Genomic DNA, 23,496 nt, shown 5'->3' on the forward strand with positions numbered 1-23,496 from the left:
TAAAAAAAAAGGGAATTCTTCTTTGGCAAAAGAAAAAGAAACCACCTCGACAAACATCTTCAAAAATGAATGGGAGATCTCTGAAATGGCTCTGCAATTCTGAATAACAGAAAATTTCCCAGAGAGATGGATGAACAGGCACAGAGAAGATGAGAAAGTCAATATCAACCATTATTCACGTATCTTTGCTCCCCGCTCTGTGGTTCCCCTATTCCTATATTTATCATAATACATTTGGTTGTGAGGAAGAGGATTCACGATGGCCACACAGATGCACTGACACTTGCCCGTGCACACCCGCACATGTGCCACGCAAACACATTGTGGGATTAGAGTTGTGGCAGAAACTGCAGCACTGCAAACACCACTTCACTTTGTCATCCCTATCAGGCACTTTACCTGCTTCTCAGCTGCTGATCCGCCTCTCTTCTTCAGGACTTGCTCTAACTTAACAAGCCTCCAGTCTACCTACCATCTTCAGTCATTTGTCTGCCTTCAACAAGCAAATAGTGAGTTATTTCCTTCTTTTTCTTTCATAACATGTCAGAGATATCTTGGTTTACATCCCTGATACTTCAAAATCATGACACTCTCATCCACAGAAAAGCTGTTTTACTGTAGGCAAACGAAGTTTTCTTGGCTTTGTAGTTACAATTATTCCCTGAACTATATTTTGCAGAATGGACCTAAAAGTTGCCAAACGAGCTTGCTTTAACAGGAGAAAGACTATAAACAGCATCAATACCATCTTTCAAGCTTGAATGCTGCATGAAATATGCTTGTGACATCTAAACAGTATATGGTGAAGTGATACAATGTGAAATTTATTGGCTCTTGCACAAGATAGCTGATTTCATTCCCTCCTGACTTACCATGTATAAATAATGTGGTTTCCCCAAGCTTGTGCTGATGAGCTTTACCATGCTGCACTGCATTCTCCCTTGGATACATATCCAATAGTGGGGTTGGTTTTAAGGGAGCATCAGCAGGACTAGTGGCTTTGGTCTCTTGGGGGATCAAATGTTTCTGTGGCCTCTCTGGGTATTATGGCACTGGGCTGGCTGCCTCCCTAGCAAAGCTGCCCCTTCGAAGCCAGGCTGGTGGCAGAAGATGTATGGCCAGTCCTCAAACCCAACTAGAGGCCAGTTTACTAGTGAAGGCCTCCTCAGACCTCAAAGGTTTCAACAAAAATCTCAGCTGGTGAAGCCAAATGATGCAGGAGCAATGGAGGCAAGGAGGAGCTCCCTGACTTTCCAGTGCTCATTGTGCCCTAAGGCATCAGTCAGGAGCCTCAGCAGAAGCCACCCCATCTAGACATCCCACCAGAGATACCTGTGGTTTTGCCTTGCCATGAGGAACCTGTGACACCCACAATCCTGCTGCCAAGAGATGCAGACTGTGTAGCCCTGCTGAGGCTGTAAGAAGGGAAAAGACAGGGAATACTGGCACACACACATGAAGAAGATGCACCATGGCATCAACCTCAGCCCAGAGACCTCACACATTTCGTCAGGGCTTGTGTAGGACACATTGTGAGGTGCAGGAGGAATGTTTCTACATGATGCTGAATGTCTTACCTTGTTTGGGAAGGGAAACTTGCTTTGTTCTGCCTTTCCTGGTGTGTGAATAGCTGACAGTGGCGGAGGCCATGAATGGGTCATCTCCTGAAAAACAATATTGTTCAGCGAACTGCATTTAGAAAGTCAGTAGAAAAGGAGGCAATGATAGCATATCAGTAGCAAGAGTACCTCGGTAGTGGAATATTTAAGTTACTGCAACTTCCAGGAAATGCCCAGTTTTCATATAATCTAAACAAAACAATGATTTTTACAGACTCTTGAAAGCAGTTCCTAAGCACCGTCTCATTTTCCTGAATAGATAACGCATCTTAGGTGCAAAAGTTTGATTTTTCTGACAATCTGCAAATACATTTGAATCACACAATGTATTTGGGCTGGTGAGACTAACAGAAGAGCAGTTTTTTGTAGACAGGAATAGAAATTTCAATTCATGACTGAGTAATGGGGTACACACCGTGTATGAATCACAAAATAGATTTCACAGACAAGGTCAGAATGGTAAATGCTTACCACTTGCTAACAGTTAACTCCTAAAATTACCTTTATCTTTGTAAAGGAGTTGAGTAAGTTCCTAACTCCTAGCATGTTTGTGCCTTGCAGGATACACAAATGTGGCAAGCCCCAAATGAGGTGTGCTGCACTCCACGTTTTCCTCCTCCCTGTTCTGTCTTGAGGGACATTTTTTCATACCTAAGAGACAGATGTATCTTGACCTGACTTTTATGCAGAAATCCTTTACACAGCTTCAGGTAGCAGGTAGGCACACGTTCAATACCGTTATGATTCAAGTCTGAATGAGTTGGTCTCCAAAGCAAGGCTGCTTTTGGGGAGAGATGAATGAAACACTTCAGACAAGAAGCTTGTTCCCATCTAGTGCAGAATCTTAAGGGATGGACACATTTTTTGTTCAGCAAACATGTTCAGCACCAACAGATACAGTATTTGGTACACAGTAACTTATGGGAATTAATATGAGAAATAGTCCAGAGCGTGACAACCTTGAAAAGTTGGCCCATACATTACAAGAACTGAAGAGCAAATAACATCCTGCCTAACCAGGGGGACTGCTGACCCTATCAAGAGTCTGACTGGCAAATGCTTTGCTGGGTTTTGATACCATTAACTGACTGTAGAATTGTTTCTCAGTGATATTACAAGGAGCCATGCAGAGATCCACAATCTCCTAAAATAATACTGGAGTTATTTTCCCATGACTCATTGCTTTTTAAAGAGAAAAAAATGTTCTTGTTTGAAAAAAAAAGTGTGTGTGAGTCTCTTGCTCATCCTTCATTAGTGCTGACAGAACTGCTTCCTGACCCGGCATGGACTGAGCTGCTGCATTTTTTACATAGTGGAAAGTCTCTGGCTGTTCTGCCAATGAAAGGACCAGCCCTTTCAACACAGTTTATTAGCAATAAATGTCACCTTTAAAGCATTCTTGATAAACAGTTTATTTCCTAATAAAAATTGCATTCTTTTATTTTATTTGAGGCTAAAAAGTTACGTGATTTATTATACTTCTGTAATCTATGTGCATGCCTCTAATCAGGGTATCATCTGGTTTGCAGTTTTAGTATCAGAATTGCTTTGCTTTTCACTTCTTTGAGGCAGATCATTCATCTTATGAATTCTTTATCTGATAAGTGCCAGCAATAACAGTATATAGCATTTTTTAATATACAGTAACTTCTTAAAACTCAGGCAGCAAAAAACATAGGCAATCAGATTGCTGTTTGCTACAAGTATCTGGCACATGTGTTACTGTTTGCAAAAGATTGAGGAATTGGGTATTAAGAAATATTCCATCAGTAAAGGTGTATGACTATAAATTGACAAAAAGGAGACTTGCAATGTGGATATTTAACCCTAAGTGTGTTATCTAAAAAAGTACCACGTTCACATCTGCTTTTCTCTCTTTTCCCTCAGAGGACCATTTATTTTGTGGAAAACATGATGTTGCATACATAGACTAGAGGTGTTTCCACTGCTAAAATCCTGCTCCCAACCAAAGTGTTTTTCCCTACAAGTTGAGGTCCTGAGCCCAAAAAGAACACACAGGAATGACTAAGTGTCCCTTTCTTCCGAAGGGCAATGCTTTACGTTATCTCTGCCAACTGAAGAACGGGGGCAGCCAGACTGGGAACATCTGGTGGCTTTGACCTGAAGTTATCCTACTTGTGAAATATTCTGTTTGGTGCTTGTGATTGTCATTTGCTCAAGAAGCAGTTCTTCCAGGTTATACAATTGGTGACCCCACTGCCACCTTCAGGGGAACGTCTCCTGAGGAGTCTGCTCTGTGCCAGCACAAACCAATCTGTTACGGCAGCAGAGCTCTTTCCTCCCACCTTGCCTGCTTGAGTCTGACAATGATGCCTTCATCCATGGAAAGGACCAGAGGTTGATTAAAAATAAGGGTGACCTTTCTTTTTGACATGTCAAAATCTTTCATTTCTTTTTTTCTCCAACATTATTTCTCATCCACGCTTCAAAGAAAAATAGCCTTAATTTTTTTTTTTCCCAACTAGCTTCTCTTCTCCTATTTTTACTTTCAGTTGTGGTATATAATAAAGCTTTCTACATAATTTAAATTTGATGTAACCCTTTCTGACACAAACATTTAGTAAGACCACTGATATCTGCCTGGGTTAATAATTGCCATTATCATGAATATCTGAATGTGAATTTACTAGAATAATACATTGAGTTGTGATCATATTGTTTATTTATCTCTACCCTTTGAAACTCAGACAGCTATAAAATCAAATGAAATTAGGAAAAAATAATTAGAAAGCCACCATGAAAAGTGTCTCAAACTACAGGCTGTCAGCACTGAGGAGTGGTAAGATTTAAAAGTAGTATAATGTTTTTTTGAAAACAGAAACATTAAACTATGTACAGAGTCTCCTTCTGCCTGCCAAGAACAGAGCCTCAAAAACCAGAAGAAAGGATTTAGGTGTCCAGAAAATGTCAACACTTTGCAAGATCAAGCAGAAACAAATCCAGAAAATGTTCAAGTGTGCCAAGTCTCAGGGTTTTAGATTCTATCTGAAGATATTTGAGACAAATTCAAAACACTAGTAGGGACATATGATTATATCAAGATTTTTTTTTTTTCTTGGTACATGGTGTGAAATGTTGGAAAATGCAAGTCTAAATGGCAACTATTTAACTAACTAAACAGAAAGGACTCAACTTTTATTGTAAGATGAACTTTCATGCACATCTTCTCTTCTCAGGTAACTTGCCTGTCTTTGGAGTTTGGGATTGACAGTACTGGCATAAGGCACCCACTGGACTGAAAACTGTTTGAAAAAGACTGATGAAAATTTAAATGTATTTAAGAGCCTTAGCACCTTCAAGTTGGTGTTAGAACATTGATTGACACAAAAGGTTTTTAGAAAGAGGAAAAAAAAAGGGTCTTTTTCAGCATAAATTGAACAAAAACACCTAGCACCAGAAAATGTTCCATCCACTACAAGATAATGGTTCAATTTAAAACCAATTTATGGTCTTCTTCAAACTTGATTAACTTAATCCTAAAGCCCTGAACAATGTCAACTAAAGAAAGTACTGAGAAGACATTTGGGGTCCAGAAGTGGGGAAAACAAAGACTTCTAGATCAAAGAAGGAAGGCCTGACCAGGCTGCTTAAAAATAGATGTGGATAATGATATGTCCTGCCCAACTGGAGGACAGCTCGTTGGAGATGACAATGACTGCCCTCCTCCTCCTGCAGCCAGATGCACAAGTCCAAAGAGCAGCTTAGAGGCCTTCTCTTTGTTTTGTAACACACATTTCTCCTTGTGAGAGCTGCAGCAATGTTGTTCTGCACTGGCATCTTTGTGGTGATGGCACGTCTCATTCACATGCATACTGTAACTCTACAACCCTGCAACTCTACTCATCTTTACCTGTAGTAAATCAGTTTTCAGCAATCATACATAAATGTCCAGTTTTACAAGCTATAAAGGTCCAAGCCTAGTTAATCTTACTCAGCATGCCAAGTTGGCTTTTCTTCTCTCTGGAGGGAAGACCTACAAATAAAGATTTCTATAGTATTGCATATCCTTACTCCAACTTCAGTTTCCGCAGCAACAATTAAGTAACCAGACATTTCTTGGGGATTAATGACTGCTTGGAAGTGTTTTGTTGGGAGCTTTTAACCCTAGCTTGTAGATAATTTTTCAGGAAAAGTACCATGCAGAGGTAAATAATAGTATTCACTCTAGATTCAAGGCAATGCTATTTATCTAGTGGCATCAGTCTTGCTGTGAGGCACATGAGACCTGGAATGGTTGAACTGATTCAGAAAAATTGTAATTAATAACAATTAAGGAGATGGTTATCATCTAAAGTCTTACCACAGATATAATCTTGCTGTTCACTCAGTGCCAGAACCAGAACTTATCATGGGGTCATTAGGAAAACTGACTGTTTAATCCTCCTCTCTGCTTCTGCTCACCTAGCTGATTTTTGATTCACAATATTTTGCCTCTCTACACATGATGATTTAAGAAATATTTGTGGCACCTCATAAAGGGTCCTGTCAAACACCTTTTGAAAGTTATTTCAGCTGACTCAACTTCATCCACTGCTCTACTGACATGTCACAGGAATTACAGGCGATTTGTGAGACACAATTTTCCTTTGCAAATACTTTTGCTGGTTAACTCAGGGGACTGGAGGGAATGTGTCTTTTTAGTGACCTACACTGAAATGCAGATTTTAGGGAAGCATTGGATATATTTATTCAGCTGGAACTCAAGGCCATCCAAAGCTAAGGCAGAGCTTTCCAAGACCCTTTAGCAAGTGATCACAAGACACAGTTTGAGAACCTCTAATCTAGTTACTCCTCTGTCTTCAAAAAACTTTTTTTTTTTTCAACATGAGTCTCTCTTTTTAACTGCTGTCAGTTGGCAAATATCCCTTTCAATTCAATGAAGCTACCTGGCCACTAGCTGACAACATGGCTATGATTTTAGTGTCAAATATCCAAAACAAAGAGTCAGACACTGAAACTTTTGGAAACTGTGTTGAAGCTGACAGTATTTCACTGTGGTAAAGTTCCTATCATGTGAAAAGCCAATTTTCTTTTCTCCAAAATTGTTTCCTGTAGTATCTGTTATTGCTGCAACTTTTCTAACCCAAACCTCCAATATGCGCCTATGAAATGAAACAATAAAGCTGTTTTGTTTTGTTTCTTTACGATGTCACTTATCCATACCTGGAACTCTTTTTCTACTTCCTCATCAGCCCCATAGTTTCCTTTGAGCAATCGATAATTTTCTGCTTTCCATCTGAGCATCTCTTATTGGCTGTTATCCTTTTGATAACATGTTACTCAGAACCATCACCACCTAACAAAATACCTTGTAATTTCCAGCTTCTGTTTTCTTTTTCACTTACTTTTTCTCCATTCATTTGGATGGGTTTTAATTTATAGTTAATATTTGTCATGTGTGATGTCAAATGCTTTCTAAACTTGAGATACGTGGCACACATGGTTTCACCCACTAACTGAAGAATGAAATAAGGGAACTACAGTGAGCTCCCTCTCATGGTGCTGAAATTGCAGTAAGGACACTGAGCTGGGTGTCAGTTCAGCACTGAACCTCAGTCAGCAGTTCTTCTGTCTCTCCTACTCCTGCTAAAATGATTTCAAGGAATCATTTTTTTCATAGCAATCTGCTGCAAACACATTCTACCACATTTCCCCTTTGGCACCAGTCCCGAGACTCTCCAAATGCTCCGTTGCTTTCTGTAATATGAATTCCTTTCATTAGGTTTCATTGGTATAATGTCCAAAGATACATGACAATCCACAGGCAAGTGCTTGTCAAGGAATGGTTTTTTTTTTTTTTGTTCTAAACAAAGAAATAAAGGTAATTGTGTAGCTTGTGACTGTGTCATTTTTGCTGTGCTTGGTTCTTCAGACGTGCACAGATGGTCATCAGCAGAAACTGTCTGCTAGAAACAGGACTTGTGAGTGTGTGTGTGTGCGCAGGCGCATGCCCATGAACTGGGAATAAAGAAAGGAAAAAAGAGAAATTAGGCCCATGAAAAGGGAGAAGGTAAGAGATTTTGCAGACTGCAGCACTAAAGAATGTGTTCAGCATTAAATCTCCAGATATTTGGTATCTACAGAACTAAACTATTCCAAATCATGAGCATTTGCAACGTGATCTGTGGATCAATTCACCCTACAGCAAATTAGAAATGCCAGTGCAGTAAGTTTCTGTTTGGAATATGTTATCTCTGCTTTAGTGGAACCATCCTGAAAATAACCAGCAACACTTAGTCAAGGTTCAACAATCTAGGACAGATAAATGTAAAAGAAGGCTACAGATGCTTACTTATCAAACTGACTTATTTAGGTCCTTCATTTGTATAATTATAATTCTTTAACATAGAGGCTTGCAAATTTTTATTCATTTTGGGAGGCAATAAATGAGCCTGTAAGTCTAGAAGAAGTTATGGATACCTAAAAGAAACGTGGTTTCATTCTAAAAACAAGTTAATTAGCTTATAATCCATGTCATGCTCTCTCATAGCAGAGTTTAGCACAAACCTCCCTCCTCCCCTTATTAGGAAAGGAAGGTGTTCTTTTACAGGTAAATCAAAGAACAGCATTTAGACAATTTCCTTAATTTTTTAAAAGTATTCTTCACTGAAATGAAAAAAAAGGATAAAATTTCTCCTTTAGTCACAAAGATGAATATCTCTTCATAGCTAAGAAACTATGTTTCTAGATGAATGCATTGAGCCATATGATACAATAAACTGTCTGAAAACCAACCTTGCTTGGGCAAGCTGAGATGATGTGGTTAATCAAGGTACAATCTTTATTAGTGCATTAACCTCCTGCACCCAAGGACTATGGATTCTAATTCCTGAATTGCCATGCAAGACTGATGCAGCTAGTTTTCTAGTCTCAGTTGGCAGCAAGCTAACAGAAGTAGCTAATGAAGATGAATAGCTGCCTCTTGGGAGTGGGGGGAGGAAAAAGAGAAAAGGAAAAGACCTAGGGTACTTCAAGGTCCAGATCTCTGCATGATTTCAGATAGTAATGAAAAAATGCATATAGCTGACATTTTCAGAAACCGTAACAAGCATGTTAATTCTTAGGCAATAGTAGTGGCCTCAGGATTGCTCTGGAAACATTTCAAGAAGTTAAAACAAAGGCTGTTGAAAAAAAAATACCAGGGCACTGGTCAGGGTCTTACTCTTGTTTGATGGATGATTGTATTAATACAGACAAAAAAGGCAGAGAAAAAAATGCTCAAAGCTGAAAAACAGACACATTTAGTAAGGAAAACATCTGTGGTTTGGAGAAGACAGAAATACCATCACGGTAAATATTTATCAATACTGAAATATCTTTTCCACAAATGCATGCGATGTTCTAATATAAACACTCCTTTAATTCAGACAAAAATACACTGCTAAATGCAGGGAGGTCACTGAAGCAAATTTTCTGGGGAAAAAAGCCTAGTGGTTTTTTTTTTAAACTAGACTTTATTTTTTCCATATTCTTATGTTGTGGGACGCTGGAAGCTTTGTGATTAGCAATCATTAGTGATCCTGAATCACTCCCTGGTCAGAAAAAGAAGTAACAGGTCATTGGTTTGGTCTAATTTGTCCTTAGTTCCAAATTCATACCCCGAAAGCCATTTTAAGAGGACTGGGGGTACCATAGAAACTTACTTGGTTCCTGGAAACCTGTGAGTTCACTCAAAGAGCTCTTTTGTGCATCCACAGTCGAGATTCACCAGTGGGTATGAATTGGTATTTTTAGCTCAGCTTGTTCAGCCAACAGGTTGAGCATGTCAACCTTCACAAACTTAGGGGTAACACAGTGATGCCTGTGTGCTCTCTGCACAAGTTATGGGCAGACACTACATGAAGTAAATACCTTGTACTCTGGGTTAAAGTTTAAAGTGCTACCAGAATGCCTTCTGGCTAACATACCTGTGAAGGCTGCCAAACATAACAAGAAGCAAGAAAGCTTCTGTTCTGTGCTACTACAACAAACTTGGTCAGTGTGAAAAGATGATAGAGAGGGCAAGAAAAACCCATAAAAAGAAAAAAGTCAGAATTAAAGTATTAGAAGTTAAAACACTGTCAAATGTAGCTCTATAAAGTTCAGTTCCAAGAGGTTTTGCACTTGTGGTTTCTTAATGCAATTAAATTAAATCTGTTCAGTTTATGGATGAAAATTACACCAGGCTGGAGCCTTGGACTGAAGAGCTGAGCATCAAGACAGCGAGACTCTCCTTCCCTTTTCCCTGCCATAAAACAAGAGGTTCTGCAAAGCAAAGCAGCCTGTAAATCCTTCCTGGACAACCTCGCATGGATGTGGCTGACTGCAATTAGAAAACAATTTTGTTTATGATGCTCTGACAACTTGGGGAATCTGTTCATATACAAGTCATTTATTCAGAATGAGATTAAGAAATCAGTGTAGCACTGTGTGCTTCAGTGTATGTGAATTCAGCCATCTGTTCTCAAGGTTACATCATGCACCTCCTAGATCTGAATTGACAGAAAGATGTTAAATCTTGCTGGTTTGTATTCTGGAAGTAGCATAATGGCACAGTGTGATGTCTGAAGCCAACAGATACTAGTTCAGCTAAGGGTACAGAGGTGTACAGAGCTGAACATAGACAGGTTCATGTCCAGAAATTAAGAATACCAGACACTGGGAAACTGGACCCAGAAAGGAGTTAGGGATCATCAGAGGAGAGAAAACTAAAAACAAACACCCCACATCTCATATTTTTGCCCAAAGAGCTCAATCCATCAGGGTGCATTTGAATATGGTAGCACAACAGAACTGGGCATGTCAGTGCTATAATAGCTTGCTTCCTTGAACACATTTCCTAAGAAATGCTGGGAATTCTGAGGAAGTTAAAAAACCCCAAAAACCTAACAGAGAGAAGATCACAGATTAAATCAGCTCTGTTACACTAAGAGCCACTATGCTTGATTTGTGTAAGCATCTTCATGGGGAAAAACCCCCTGTAACATGACTTCTAGAAAACCTATTTGTATCTAACTGCAAGTGTCCCAAGGAAAAAACAGAACCCTGACTCAACACCTGCAATAGGATTCTCAAGAGATGACTTAAAAAGATCAGTGGAAACTGTTGCCAGTTCACAATAATAGAAAAAGACAAAAATCACTAACACCACCAGGGTTACAATACACGCACTTCTTGTACCATGGGCCAATGGACAGAAGAACAAAAAAGCAAGGTGAAGGTAGGAAAATAAGAAGAACTTCTCATGAGCTGGTGGTTCACTGTGGGGATGCAGTGCTATGGAAATGCTTATCTTCATCTCTTCAAGACATAAGACAAAGGATGTTTTTCTGAATTAAATGCTTCAGCCAAATACAAGATAATAGGTTCAAGACAGGGGAGAGTGGCTGAAACTATCTGGCTGGTCATACAGGTCAGAGCACTAGTCATTCTGGGTGATAAGATACACCACTCAAACTCACACCTTAAATGTAGGTAAGTGGGATTTTCTTGTTTATTTTTCAGTCCATAAAAATCCTCAGCATTTATAGTTGTCAATACATACTTTATAAGTCAAGAAAACACATGAACCATTTGCATTCACATGTGAATGTTAGGTACTGACCACAAAAGGAGTGACTGTGAGAAAGAGATGTCTCGTGCTTTAGAAAACATAGAAGTTTCTTATTTCCTTATGTATCACCAACCTATGGTCCACAGTTGTCCTCTGCGGGTTTGATTTCATAAGCTCCTGATGCACCACAATAAACCTTGGGGATTTGAGTGTGGGGATAAACACAGCGGAGGCATTTGCCCAACATTATTGCTGTGGTCAGCAGGAAGATAGCATGGGGCACATCAGTGTGCCTAAGATCTGGACCATCCTCTAGGAGAGTGGAGAGAGGACTGGAGGCCAGTCCCTTGTGGCTGCGTAGAGAAATGTTAGGCTTGCCAGCAGCACGGTCCGTCGGGAGCCCTTGCGAGGGCACTGTGCACAAGCAGTGAGCCCGCCTGGCTGGGAGCTCTGCTCACCATCCCGTTCTCAGGAGCCAGTGCCATGAGCATGAAACAGCACTTAACGTTACTCCCCGCTACACATGGGGTGGCCTTTGCAATGCTGTCAGTGGCAGGCAGAGCCCCTTTGTTTGCTTCAGATGTCCCTAGGCAATCTGGCATTTCTTGTTAAAGCTCATTTTCTGTGTGTGCTTCTCTCTAGCTGCAAACACAGCCATGGAGCAGTGAAGGAGACCATTCTGATGCTGTGCAATTTACATTTGTCTAGTGCTTATACTGTGTTCCTCAAAGCTATTATTGTCTTAAGCTCTGTCTGTTTCAAGCCCTGAAACAGTATTTTGTGCTTATTTTACACACTGGCTTTCATTTGCAACGTAGTCTGCAAACCTGAATTAGGCATCCTAGCACCCCCATAATCTCTGTAAGTACCATAATATTATTATGAGTTACTACTCACAAAATTTGAAATAAGGTTGAAAGATTCTTGAGTCAGAAAGTCCCTTAAGAAAACCCTCGTCTTGACATAAATGGCACTGAAGGTGACAATGTCAATCTGTGATTCCAGACGGCAAAAATAGTACAAAGTATGAAAATACACATCAAAGACTCAAGTCTACTCTGAAAGCATGTTCTGATTTCATCCATTACACCATTTATTTCATTAAGAAGTAGATTAACACCAGTATCTTATGCATTATTGTAGACATTGTCTGCATAAGAAATTTGCATGTATTAAAAAAAAAAAGGCAATGAGTTTTAAACCATTTTTAACTAAAACGAAATATAGTTAGATCTATCTAAATTGTTTAAAACCACATTAAATTACTAGAAAGCAAAATAAATTGATCTTTGAAGGGGCCTTTAACTGTTTAACTTGAAGTGCTGAAGGCCCTGTATGGAGCACAGAAAAAACCTATGTGGAACAGCATGTCATGCTGCCTCATCATTTCCAGGTATTCTCTGCTGATGCTGTACCAGACTCTCACCACAAAGACAGCTTGGTTTTACAGCTAGAATGATATGAAAAATGATGCTAGCAAAAGTTTTTACAACTCTCTAAAAAATTTCTCAATATGCTTGCCCGCAAACAATAGGTGATTACGAAATTATAGGCTACATTATGAAAGAGGTATGCAAGGAAATAAGATGGTTACAAATGCTTATTTATTTTTGAGCTCTTAACTACACGATTTACTTATCCACTTTACAATATAATTAACATTCCTTTGCTGACATTTAAAAAATGAGGATGTATATGTTTTCTTTTTTTTTTAACCTCACAGAAATCATGTGGAAAAATTAAAGTAATACATAAAGGAAAAGGAAACAGGACATATCATTACCACTATTTATTTATGTTACCTACTTTCTAGAGTGCAGGGAATCAGAAATAACTGCCTTAGCATTGGAAATTTAAAATACTAAAAGCCACAAAAGGTTGTTTCATGGCAGCAAATAATAATTTCTTTTGGTTTCTCTTTATAAGAAGTATCAAACTGCAATTCATTGAAATGAGAAGACTCATATGACATCTATATAGCAATTTATAGCCACTTAAACCTCCAAGGACTTCTCTGCCCAAGCAAGGTTTTCACCCCTGTTGATTAAAATTAGTCCTTTTGGTCAGTTCTTTCTCACTTTGAAAGAGTTTCTTAGTAAAACAAAGCAATGGATATAACCTTCAAAGCTTTGGCATACATAAAAGCCCATCAGAAGAAAGACCACAACATAAAGCTTTTTCCCCTTCTAACAATAAAACTGTAAATTGGAATACCCTCAAAATGCAATGGAGTCAGTTGGGAGATTTCTGCACTGGTAAAAGAGTACTGTAATAATGAACATTTCAGGGTCCTGCATTTAGGGTGGCTTAAAATAATCTGCACGGGCAAGGCAACTACATCCAAAGGATGTATGTGGAGAGAAGAAACAGTGCTCTAGAGGTGACTCAACTAGTGCAGCTCTGTGCTCCCAATATCAGACATAAAATACACCAATGGTACAAACCCAGCTCATTCCCAGTGCTGGATTACATCAACCAAAGGGAACTTGTGCTATAGCAAGCAAAGCAGCATGACCTGCTAAGGGTTTTGCAGACTGTTCAGCAAATAGAAGCACTTGTAACACTTGTGCACCAGAAAGACAGGAGTTTTAAGACTGAGGATGCGATAAAGTGAGATGAGAAAAGATAAAAACTGTACTTTCAAATTAATCTTTTAATGCCAACTAGCAGTAAAGCTTTTAGTAGAGTCTGTTTGGTTTTATTGATAGGTTCAATGTGTTGAATCCCCATCCATATTTTAGCCTCAGTGCCTCGATTCACATTGCCATTGGTTTCTGATGCTTAATCTCATTAGTGCAGCTATTTGTACTGATATACCCAATAAGGTTGCTAACACTACCTTGGCTAAGTGTTATTTATTGTATCTGTATGTACAACAATATTAACACAGTCAAGCATCAGCATCGGCACTTGAGGGCACCATTAAATTCACCCAGTGTTCAGTGAGAGATTTAATGATGGATTTAATAGTATTAAATAGGAAAATATGCCCTTGGCCTTTACATTCTCATTTAAAAACATATAAAAGAGTAGTAATTCAGGCTGTTATACTTCTTTCAAAGATTTTCCTTTAGTTATTGTATCTTGACCAAAGACAGCAGCCCCTGGCCTATCAGCATCACCAAACTATTGGCAAATTCAGACTCAAGTTCCTATGACAAATACGGGTGAGTTTGCTGCTAAAAAAATAGGGACTGGTGAAAAATTAGCACAATAATGTTGCCTGTGGTCTACACTGATGAGACTTCTGTTAGCAACTGAGGTAAGGAGAGCTGTGAAATAACTGGACATTAGGTTTTTATGCTGACTTTTTCCATGGAATATAAACATGCTGAAGTTCCGGGGGCTTTTGTGCAGTAGCATGCCTGCTGAGTTTTTTCATATCTTTTAGCTGCATTTACCTTGCTTTCTTCCCATCTCCAGATGTCTTTTACTATATCACAGAGTTGTTTGCTTAGGTTGGAAAAGACCTCTGAGTAAATAATACTCTGAGATTATCAAGTCGAACTATTCATCCAGCCAAGTTCATCAATAAACCAGGCCCCCAAGTGCCACATCTACACATCTCTTAAGTATCTCCAAGGATGGTGACTCAACCACTTCCCTGGGCAGTCTTTTCTGATGGACCTACTGATGTTCTGTAGCCCATCAACAAGAGAATTTCACTCAAGAAAGGCATGGGAAAGGCTTTTTTTCCCCTGTCTTGGAAATAACTGCATACTTTACGTCAAAGAACCGGGACTCAGTATGCACTGAAAACTTTCTTTATAGAGTGCCTAGCCAACTGTGTCCTCTTACAGTTTGAAACCATCAAGTGGGAGGAAAAAAAAATGTTGGAAGACGAAAATTCTCCCTACATGACCCTTACCAGTGACCAGAGGATCACCTAAGCACCTGCGACTTCTTAAGCTTGGAAACTGTGGGCCATATATGCAGGGTCACAGTGACTCCATATGTAGAACTGAATTTATATCACCAGGAATGAACAATTGTTCATTTGTAGGCTTTTTAAAAACATATTTTCAGTGTCTATCATGAAAAGGATTAAACACTTATACTAGCAATATGAATACTGACAATTAAAAAATGACAGTAAACCCATAATATTTGAATTGAAACCAAATTTAAAAGGCTTTTCTCAGCAAATTTTCTCAGCAATTTTGGCATTAAAGAGAATACGGATCAAATCAAAATTATACTTTCACACACATGGGTAGTAACACTTAAAACTAGAACCTTAGCAGCAAATTGTGCAAAAAGCAACGACAACAACAACAATGACAAAAGCTTAAGTGACTGCTTGTCAGGGAGGATTCAGACTTTCCTCTAAAATTTCCCTGCTTGTAAATAGTTCTACTGACACAGATACTGGGGTATTATGAATAAACTCACTTGATAACATGTCTCAGTATAACGCACCTAGTTTAAAGCATGAGTTATGCAACAGAGACAAAGAAAGGGACAGACCATTCTCATTTCTTCACACATCCAGGCATGCTGGATTACTTATAGAGTATTATATAAATGTAGACAAGTTTGATTCCATAGTATGTCCCAAAACCAGGGTAAAATATTGCTGACATTCAGCCACATCACAGGTGGGAAAAAGCCATATAGAGTGCACAGTTCACTGCACAACAGAAAGGGAATGGGGAGTACGCTAAAGGAAGTATTATCCAAGGATGAGAAGAAATCCCATTTTTTATCAGACAAGCCCCCAGGTCTCTGATGTCATTTCAGAACATGGGTCTTTGGCTATTGCAGATACAGCTGGCATCCTCATACAATGAAACACACGCTTCCCAGTTTATCTGTTTCAGAAAAATGAGTCAAGAAAACCAGGTTCTTGCTCATACCATTAGAGCCAGGACTTCTGCATCCCCGTTGACACTCTCATTTTGGTGCTTTGGACCTTAGGCAGATACACAGCTAAGGCTTAGTTTATACATCTGCAAGTGTGGTACATATGTGATATGCACATTTTGCACATTTATTTTAGATAATGAGAAAGCAATTTGCAGTTAATTAAAAAAAATTATCTTAAGTGGTAAGGTTTATTGAGGAAGTACCAGTACAGGTACCATAGAGCTGTCTTCTCTTGCAATCTACAATAAGATTTATCTTATTTTTTTATCGCCTCTAGCAGCAGGCAATCCAGTATTAGGCATTCCTGAAATGACTTCATAGCACTTTGCCATCTTCGGATAAGATAATTGTGGTGAGCCTTTTGGAGGCTCTAAGCTTTACTTCTGTCCGTGTCTCACAGACAACTCCCACTGAAGTAAATGGAAGCTAAATGCCCATAAATAGTAGGAAAAGGATTTTTACTAGGGGCAGTAAGGGTTTATAAATTCTTGAGCAGGCAAAATCCCTTCCTCAAGCTGGTTGCTAAAATGATATACTTTTAAGAGACTGAAAAGGTTCATCTAAAATTTGCTATCTTGGTTAAATAATACTTACACAGGTTTTTGCATGCCGATTATGTATCAATTATTGTATAATTGCATCATTACTTTAATTAGATTAAACTGCATAATTGGGATGTCTAATTAGAGACTGAGGGGGGGGGGAAAGGTAACTTACCTGACATTAACTGTGGTTTTTGAAGAAGGGCTTCCACACAGATTTTGCTCTAGGGGCAAGTTTCCAGCGCAGGAATCACCAGCTTCCTCAACAGTGATAAGACTGAGGTGGCCCCAGGTGCACCACCACCATGCAGACCCTTTCTAGAGCAAGGTTCTGATAGGGAGAGCATTTTCCACTTGGTCCCTTATCAGTGAGGTGTGTCAGAGCACTGGGCTCCAAGTCAGCAGTGACAGCAGTGAGAGGACGTGGGTCATTGAGGTTGTGTGGAAAATCTTTTTAAGAAAACCAGAGTTAGTCTCGAGGAAGCTGCTCCTCTCTTCCAAGTGCTGGTCCAGAGATCAAGAATTCTTCGTAATGAACAACTGCATTTTAAATAGAGATGCAGGAGCAGAAATCCTACTCAAAGAGCAACAGGGGGCAAGTTGGTCAGTACTCTGATTTTCCAGTTGGAGGTGGGGAGATGAAGACATACCTCAGCAAACAGAGTCAAAAGGGGTCCCAAAGCCTGAAGAATATCCTCTGGAGGATACACATGGGAAATAGCAATATAGTACAAAATCTGTGTGGACAAGTCTGCATAGGAATAAATTGGTTTCTGACCCTTTCAGACCGGACATCTGAGCAATTTTGGAGGATCACTTAAAATGTCAATCCTATCCATGTTAAATGACATATCATCACCTTATTTTTTAAGAGTGCACCGAGATTATGGGAAGAAAACAAGTAGACGGCTGAACTGATGGAGCTGGAGATGGATGTGAAATCTGCAGAAGTCTCCAAAACTATTTTCAGGTCATGACATAAGCTAAACACATCTCCAGTGTTGAACTTTGGTGTCAGGACTTTATTGAAAGCTGTCGGAAGAATGAATGCTATAGGGTAGTGAAGGGATTATAATTTTGCTCCTCCTGATATACAAGTTTAATAGATTCACTTCTGCACCTTCATAAGACATAGCAAGAGCCTGAAGTTGGAACGGCCCAGTTAAGATGGAGGCGCCTTTGGGAGCAATGCCTCATGACAAGTAAAGCTACAGATACATCTTTATTGGCAAAGGAGGCCAAGATTTGGGACCTCTCAGAACCTTTTGAATTTAGGAGACAATTTCAGATGAGGCTGAGCTTTGTCCTTCAGAGGATGAAGCAGCAAGGGGGCAAACCACCCTGTTCTGGATCTCTCCCCCATTCTCTAGGAAAGGGTCCTTTCAGGCTGTTCCAAACCATGTTGAAATGCTAAGCAGAAGGGTCTCTTCCAGTTAGGAACACAAGGCCCCTGGAAATAATCTGCCTTTGGATTGTGAATCTGCATGATAATTGTGAATGGGAGGGGTAAACATGTAGTTGTTTTCTGGAGTCCTGGTGTGGATCCACTCAGCAAAGTGCCCCACAGAGACACTGAAGGAGCAGTTCCTGCCCCAAAACACTTGCAGTCCAAATATGCAATGAAATTCAAGATGGATACAGAGAAAGGAAGCAATACATGGAAACAATAACTTAATTTTTACTACCAAATAGACTTTAGCACACTAGGATTGTGTAATATTATTTATGAAGTTCAAGTGCTACTAAGGCATATTTGCTCCTCTTTTTTCTTTTTTCCTCTAGAAGTACCACAGCAAATTTAACAAGTTGGCTTATCAAAGGCATCATCCACCTCAGTATCCTAACCGAGAGACAGCAACTAAGTTGGGGGAAGACCAGCAAGGGCCAAGACATGCATGTTTGAAAATATAGGAAAGTAGATGTCAGAAATATTGTCTCATGATTGTAGATGCTCATTGGCTCAGCATTCCTTCTGTTTTGGTTTATTATTTTTTCCCTGGTAACTTGAACTGAAATAGAAATGACATGAGATGGTGAGATGCTGCTGTTGGGCTCCAGCAAGAAAGATGTATCACGACTGAGCTGATTAGAGACCTGCTGCGAAGCAAACCAGTCTATACAATTCTTACGATCAGCTTTGTGGAGGGTTCTGGCACTAATATGCTTTGAAGACTGTTGGCCAAAACAACTTGGATTATCAGATGTTGGCTGGCATCAGGTGTCAAATTTGGCTCTGGTCCTGGGAGACTAAGATTCACAGAAAGGCAACAGACAGGGCTGGCAGATTCGTCACAGTGGACAAAAAAATTAACAAAAAAAAATTGTTTTGATCCTGTTTATTTGAGTGTCCTAAGAACTACAGGCATCTAGAGAGTCAGTGGGGAAGTGGAGAATTTATTGAAGCAAAACATCAAGGATTTTTTAATGAAGTGCATAGCAAATAGAAGTTGGTAACAAGAAGGAGGCTGTCAATTCACCTCCTGAGCTGACAACCTGCATGTGAACATGATGGGAGATACCGCTGTAGGTGGAAGAAGAGGCAATCCTGCTGCACATCTGGCCTGCTGATCAGCAAGGATAGCCTTTCTGAAGCAATGGGAACCCAGCCTTTCTGAAGCAATGGAACCACAGTGCCATTGGAAACCAGAGCTGAATGGAAGAGTAGTGTGAGTCCACCCTATCCCTTTTCTTGCAAGTTGCAGTAAGGTAGGTAGGGGGAAAAAGGAGCCATGAGCTTTTTCAGAAATAGTCTAGTGAGTTTCTTGGGTGAAATCTGCAGGTAGGCAGTTATTTCAGAGTGAAGAGGTAACTATCAGCTTTAAAACTGTCAAAATTACTTGCAGGTACTTTTAATAAAGTACATTGATTCATCATGAAGTTAAACATTTTGGCCTTCACAATTTCTTTTCTTTCATTTGCAATTTTCTCTATTAAAATTTCCCAGAATTGTGAAATTAGTCCTATTAAAAATTAATTATTTGCACATTTTTCCTTAAAAAGTAGGTTTTAGAGCATGTCTCACATCTAATTTTAAATCTTCTACAGCTTAAAAAGAATAAGAGAATGAACTTCTTTTATGTTTCTTTCACTCCTCCCCGCCTCTGGTGCACATGCCTTTAGTATTAACTGCCCTGATACCACACCTCAAATTATATCTTCCAAGGGAGATGTTAGACAAAATCCCATTGACTTACTGGTTGTTGTTGTGTGGGTGCGTACCAAGGAACAGCATTTAAAAAAGCTTTTAGCATGCCAGCTTTTATCCAGAACAGCTTAATTAAAACCAGATATTATAACTGTACCATTTGCCCCAAAATGAACAGTAGGCATACTAACTGCCAGTGCATTAAGTTTGGTTAATGAAAGGACTTATAATACACTGCTAACAAAGGTGTGAGGGATGAGGATAATAAAGAGCCATTTGCTGCATGCTGAGGTCTGTGGAAGCCCCCAGTTCCCCCTTGCCTAGTGCTGGCAGCCCCTTCATGTGCTGTGGATCCACGTGAGCCTGCAAAAGCATCTGAGGGGTACACGTGCCAGAGCCACCACTGTGTCTGGGGAGCACATACAGCCCTAGCAGACAGCTCTCCAAGTCAAAAAAGATTGGGAGAAGTAGTAATGAATGGAATAAATGCTGGCACTCAGGGAAAAAAAAAGTTATTTTGTTGTGTGGAAGATATTTGTGAGTGATACTGTCTGTTATTACCAACTGCATTTTTCTGAAATAGATTTGCCTTCTCCAGGTGAGAATGAAGTGAGGGGATGAAGTCAGCTCAGTCCTGTAAAGCTCCAAATCTTGCACAACCTGACCCAAGCCAAGGCAAAACGGTCCCTAGACTAGAAAATGCTAATATACCAGGAGTTTGCAACAACGCTATGCTGAAGCAGGAGCTGCAGATTGTGTTGAAGAGCAGAAGAAATGAGTTTGAAAGGGAATTTTATAAGTTTCCCAGAACACCCTAAGTAGTCCCTATGTTTTGCTGTTGCTTTCTTAACCCTCTCTGTCATAGGACATATCTTAAATACACCACCACTCAAATTGCTTCTCTGATTTTGAATCCCAGGTGAATGGAAACACATGGCTCCCTGCATGAAAACAAATTGCGATGAAGGTGAAAACTAAAGATTAGGACTAATGCACATGCTTTAGGCTTCAACCTCAAATTCAGGTAATAAAAGATCTGTTGTATTTCTCCAAAACTTAACAGATGAAACCTCAATCAAAAGATATCCAAAGAAGCAGGATAGGATCAAGAACAGGGCTAATTTTGCAGAATTAAGGAGCAACATGAAGATTTTTAACGAGGAAGCAGACACCTTTGCAATAACTGCACTATGATATGTTGCCTAGCAACAAGATATAAAAATGATGTATAACGCCAGTAACTTCTTTCACATATGAAAACAGCACCCTACCAAGACAGCTTCATAATGTACTCTTACAAACTAAACATCCATAGAGACCATTAAAGCCTCCATCTTCTGTAATACACTCTGTTAAACAATCATGTGTTTTTGTTAATGCAGTAAAACACTGAATTTATTTAATGATTACCCAATGATACATCAGCAGCAGCAAGCAGGAACATTTCTATTTTAAGCCTGCAGGATCCATCCCAAGATATCACACTTTGACGGAGAACAAATGCAATGAGCCATACCCGTGCAACGCCTGGGAGAGAGATGCATTTATGGGGGACGAATTAAAATCACCTTCTGTCTGATAAAAAAAAAATAGCATTATTGGAATGCATGGGAATGCACTTATTGCTTTCTTTTTCCTTCTGTGGCTTGTAGCTTTACATGATATTGCTCATAGAGTACCTCCTGTTTCCCGGCTCTGGAATGAGAGAGGCGAGGAGGGTGTCAGGGTGTGCCAAAGAGTGGGTCGTGACTGCATAATGTCTGCTAAAAGTAGTACTGTGAAGATGGTTGCACAGGACAGGGTGAAAGAGGGGCCTGTCAGAGGGTGAGGTGCCAGGTGCTGGTGGGGCAATCTGCTGCCTGGGTGGAGGGGGAGCAGCTGGCTCTGGCAGTCCCAGCCCCAAGAAGAAGCAGAGGCAGCCTTCGCCAGCCCAATTACAAAAGATGGTACACAGCCAAAATGCAAGCCCTGCAGCCAAAGAGCCGTGCCAAGACACCAGGTCCTCATCTCTAGGAGGGCTTGTGAGGGAACAGAGAGAGTGGGGAAGTGCCCCATGCCTGCGGGGGGGACTCTCCTTCTGCAGCACCACACCCTGCAAAGTGATGAGAACAGCCTTAGCAAAACACGGCAAGTAAAACCAGAGCACAATAACCTAAAGTTCAGGACTGGTGATGTATTACAAGGCTCATCGAGGACACAACTCAGACATGTCTGGTAGCAGCCAGTGTCAGACTTATGGGGGAGTTTGGCCCAGTTCTCATTATACAGAGAGGAAAACCAAGACTTTTCTTATCTGCTGTGAGAGGGGACTCGACTCAGGTTATTACCTTGCATTGTTCCTGCATACTCATGGGGACAGGCTACCTGCCCTACAACCCAGTGGAAGAACAACTGCTGTGGGAGAAGGTCCACAGGTCTACCCTATCCTGTAGTCCCTTGTTGTCCCTTCCCAGTCCCTGTCACATCTCCAGGCCTCTTTTTTCTTTTCCTTTTTCTTTTTTCTTTTTTTTTTCTTTTTTAAAGTTAAAGTTATTGGCTGAATATTTCCAAACACTGGAATATTTCCAAATCTGCAGATTAATTGAGATACATGTTATATATGTCTGGGAATGAAGCAGATGAACACGGCACTTAATTCTTTGCTGATCTAATGCCTTGAATTTTAATCTTTGCTCTGCCACTTGCTTTTTTACCTTGAGCAAACCACAACAGCACTCTGTACCTCAGCCCACCCATCTGTTCAAACGTATCTTGTGATGTGACCCTCTCCAGCTGACCCATATTTTATGGGATTGCTGCAAGTCTGCATTAGCATGTGACTAGATACCAGGACACTTTCAGACGAAAACATTAACCATGTTCTTGCCCAAGGTAAGCACAACACATTCTTGCATTGAACTTCTGAAAGTATTAAATATTCATAATGGATTGTATATTCGATGAACCCAGCAATGCCAACAAGAAGCAAAATCCAGATCATTGGGATTTCAGTGCAGGGAGTGTGGGAGTGTGGTAAATGATAGGATTCCAGGATTTGTTAGGTGCAGACTAAGGGGCCAAGCAATTGAAAGCCTGCGTAAGCAGAGAGAGGGTGGCTTAGGCAGAGGGGAGCACAAGCAGGCACAATCCTGACCTACTGCCAGGAGAATTTCTGCTGCAAGCCTTTGAAGGTGAAGTGTGGAGAAAAATTTAGAAGTCCCATTCTTCATGTAGTACCGAGGGCCTGCAAAAGTCCGGTGTCAGGGGACAAATAAGATCAAAGATAAGCTTGTGTGGTTTCCTTTAATCTAAGTGAAGGCCAACTTTTGAGCTCAAATGAAGAATTTCAGTGTAAAAGGTCTTATTCTAAGCAGTTTTGTGGATTAAAGGTAACAGGAAAGATGGAGACATTGGCAAGATATAGAAAAATATATAAATATGTAAATGCATAAAGGGAAGTCAAGTGTGACTCCCTTTCCTAATTGCCTAACATGATTCCCACTAGGTGCATAAATTACAGCTCCTATTAACAGCACTATGAATAATAATCAGTTTACTTTCTGGCTTGTATCTAAATATACTTTCTATATGATTTCATCTTTTATTCAGCTGTTTAAAAGCAGAACATCTAATTACAGTTCATATTAGTCTACATTAATTTTTTTTCCCACAGAGCATGTGTGATGACTGATTTTCTAAAAACAGACGGAATTTTTTAGCATATGGAAAAATCATGTTATTATTAATACATTCCCGCATGACTCTACATTTCAATTCCCTTAATTATTTAGT

The 23,496-nt window shown here is 39.9% G+C and overlaps 1 protein-coding gene across 1 annotated transcript in view; it reads right to left on the reverse strand.

Moving 5' to 3' along the window:
- Positions 1 to 23,496, reverse strand: part of AFF3 (ALF transcription elongation factor 3) — a 315,602-nt gene that overhangs the window by 127,035 nt on the left and 165,071 nt on the right. Inside the window, exon 5 of the mRNA XM_066176588.1 lies at positions 1,578 to 1,664. Within this exon, the coding sequence (XP_066032685.1) occupies positions 1,578 to 1,664 (87 nt within the window). The remainder of the gene's footprint in view (positions 1 to 1,577; positions 1,665 to 23,496) is intronic.

The sequence above is a fragment of the Chamaea fasciata genome, unplaced genomic scaffold (genome assembly GCF_029207755.1).
Source record: "Chamaea fasciata isolate MVZ Bird 193981 ecotype frontalis unplaced genomic scaffold, bChaFas1.0.hap1 SCAF_2, whole genome shotgun sequence".
NCBI classification, from domain to species: domain Eukaryota; kingdom Metazoa; phylum Chordata; class Aves; order Passeriformes; family Sylviidae; genus Chamaea; species Chamaea fasciata.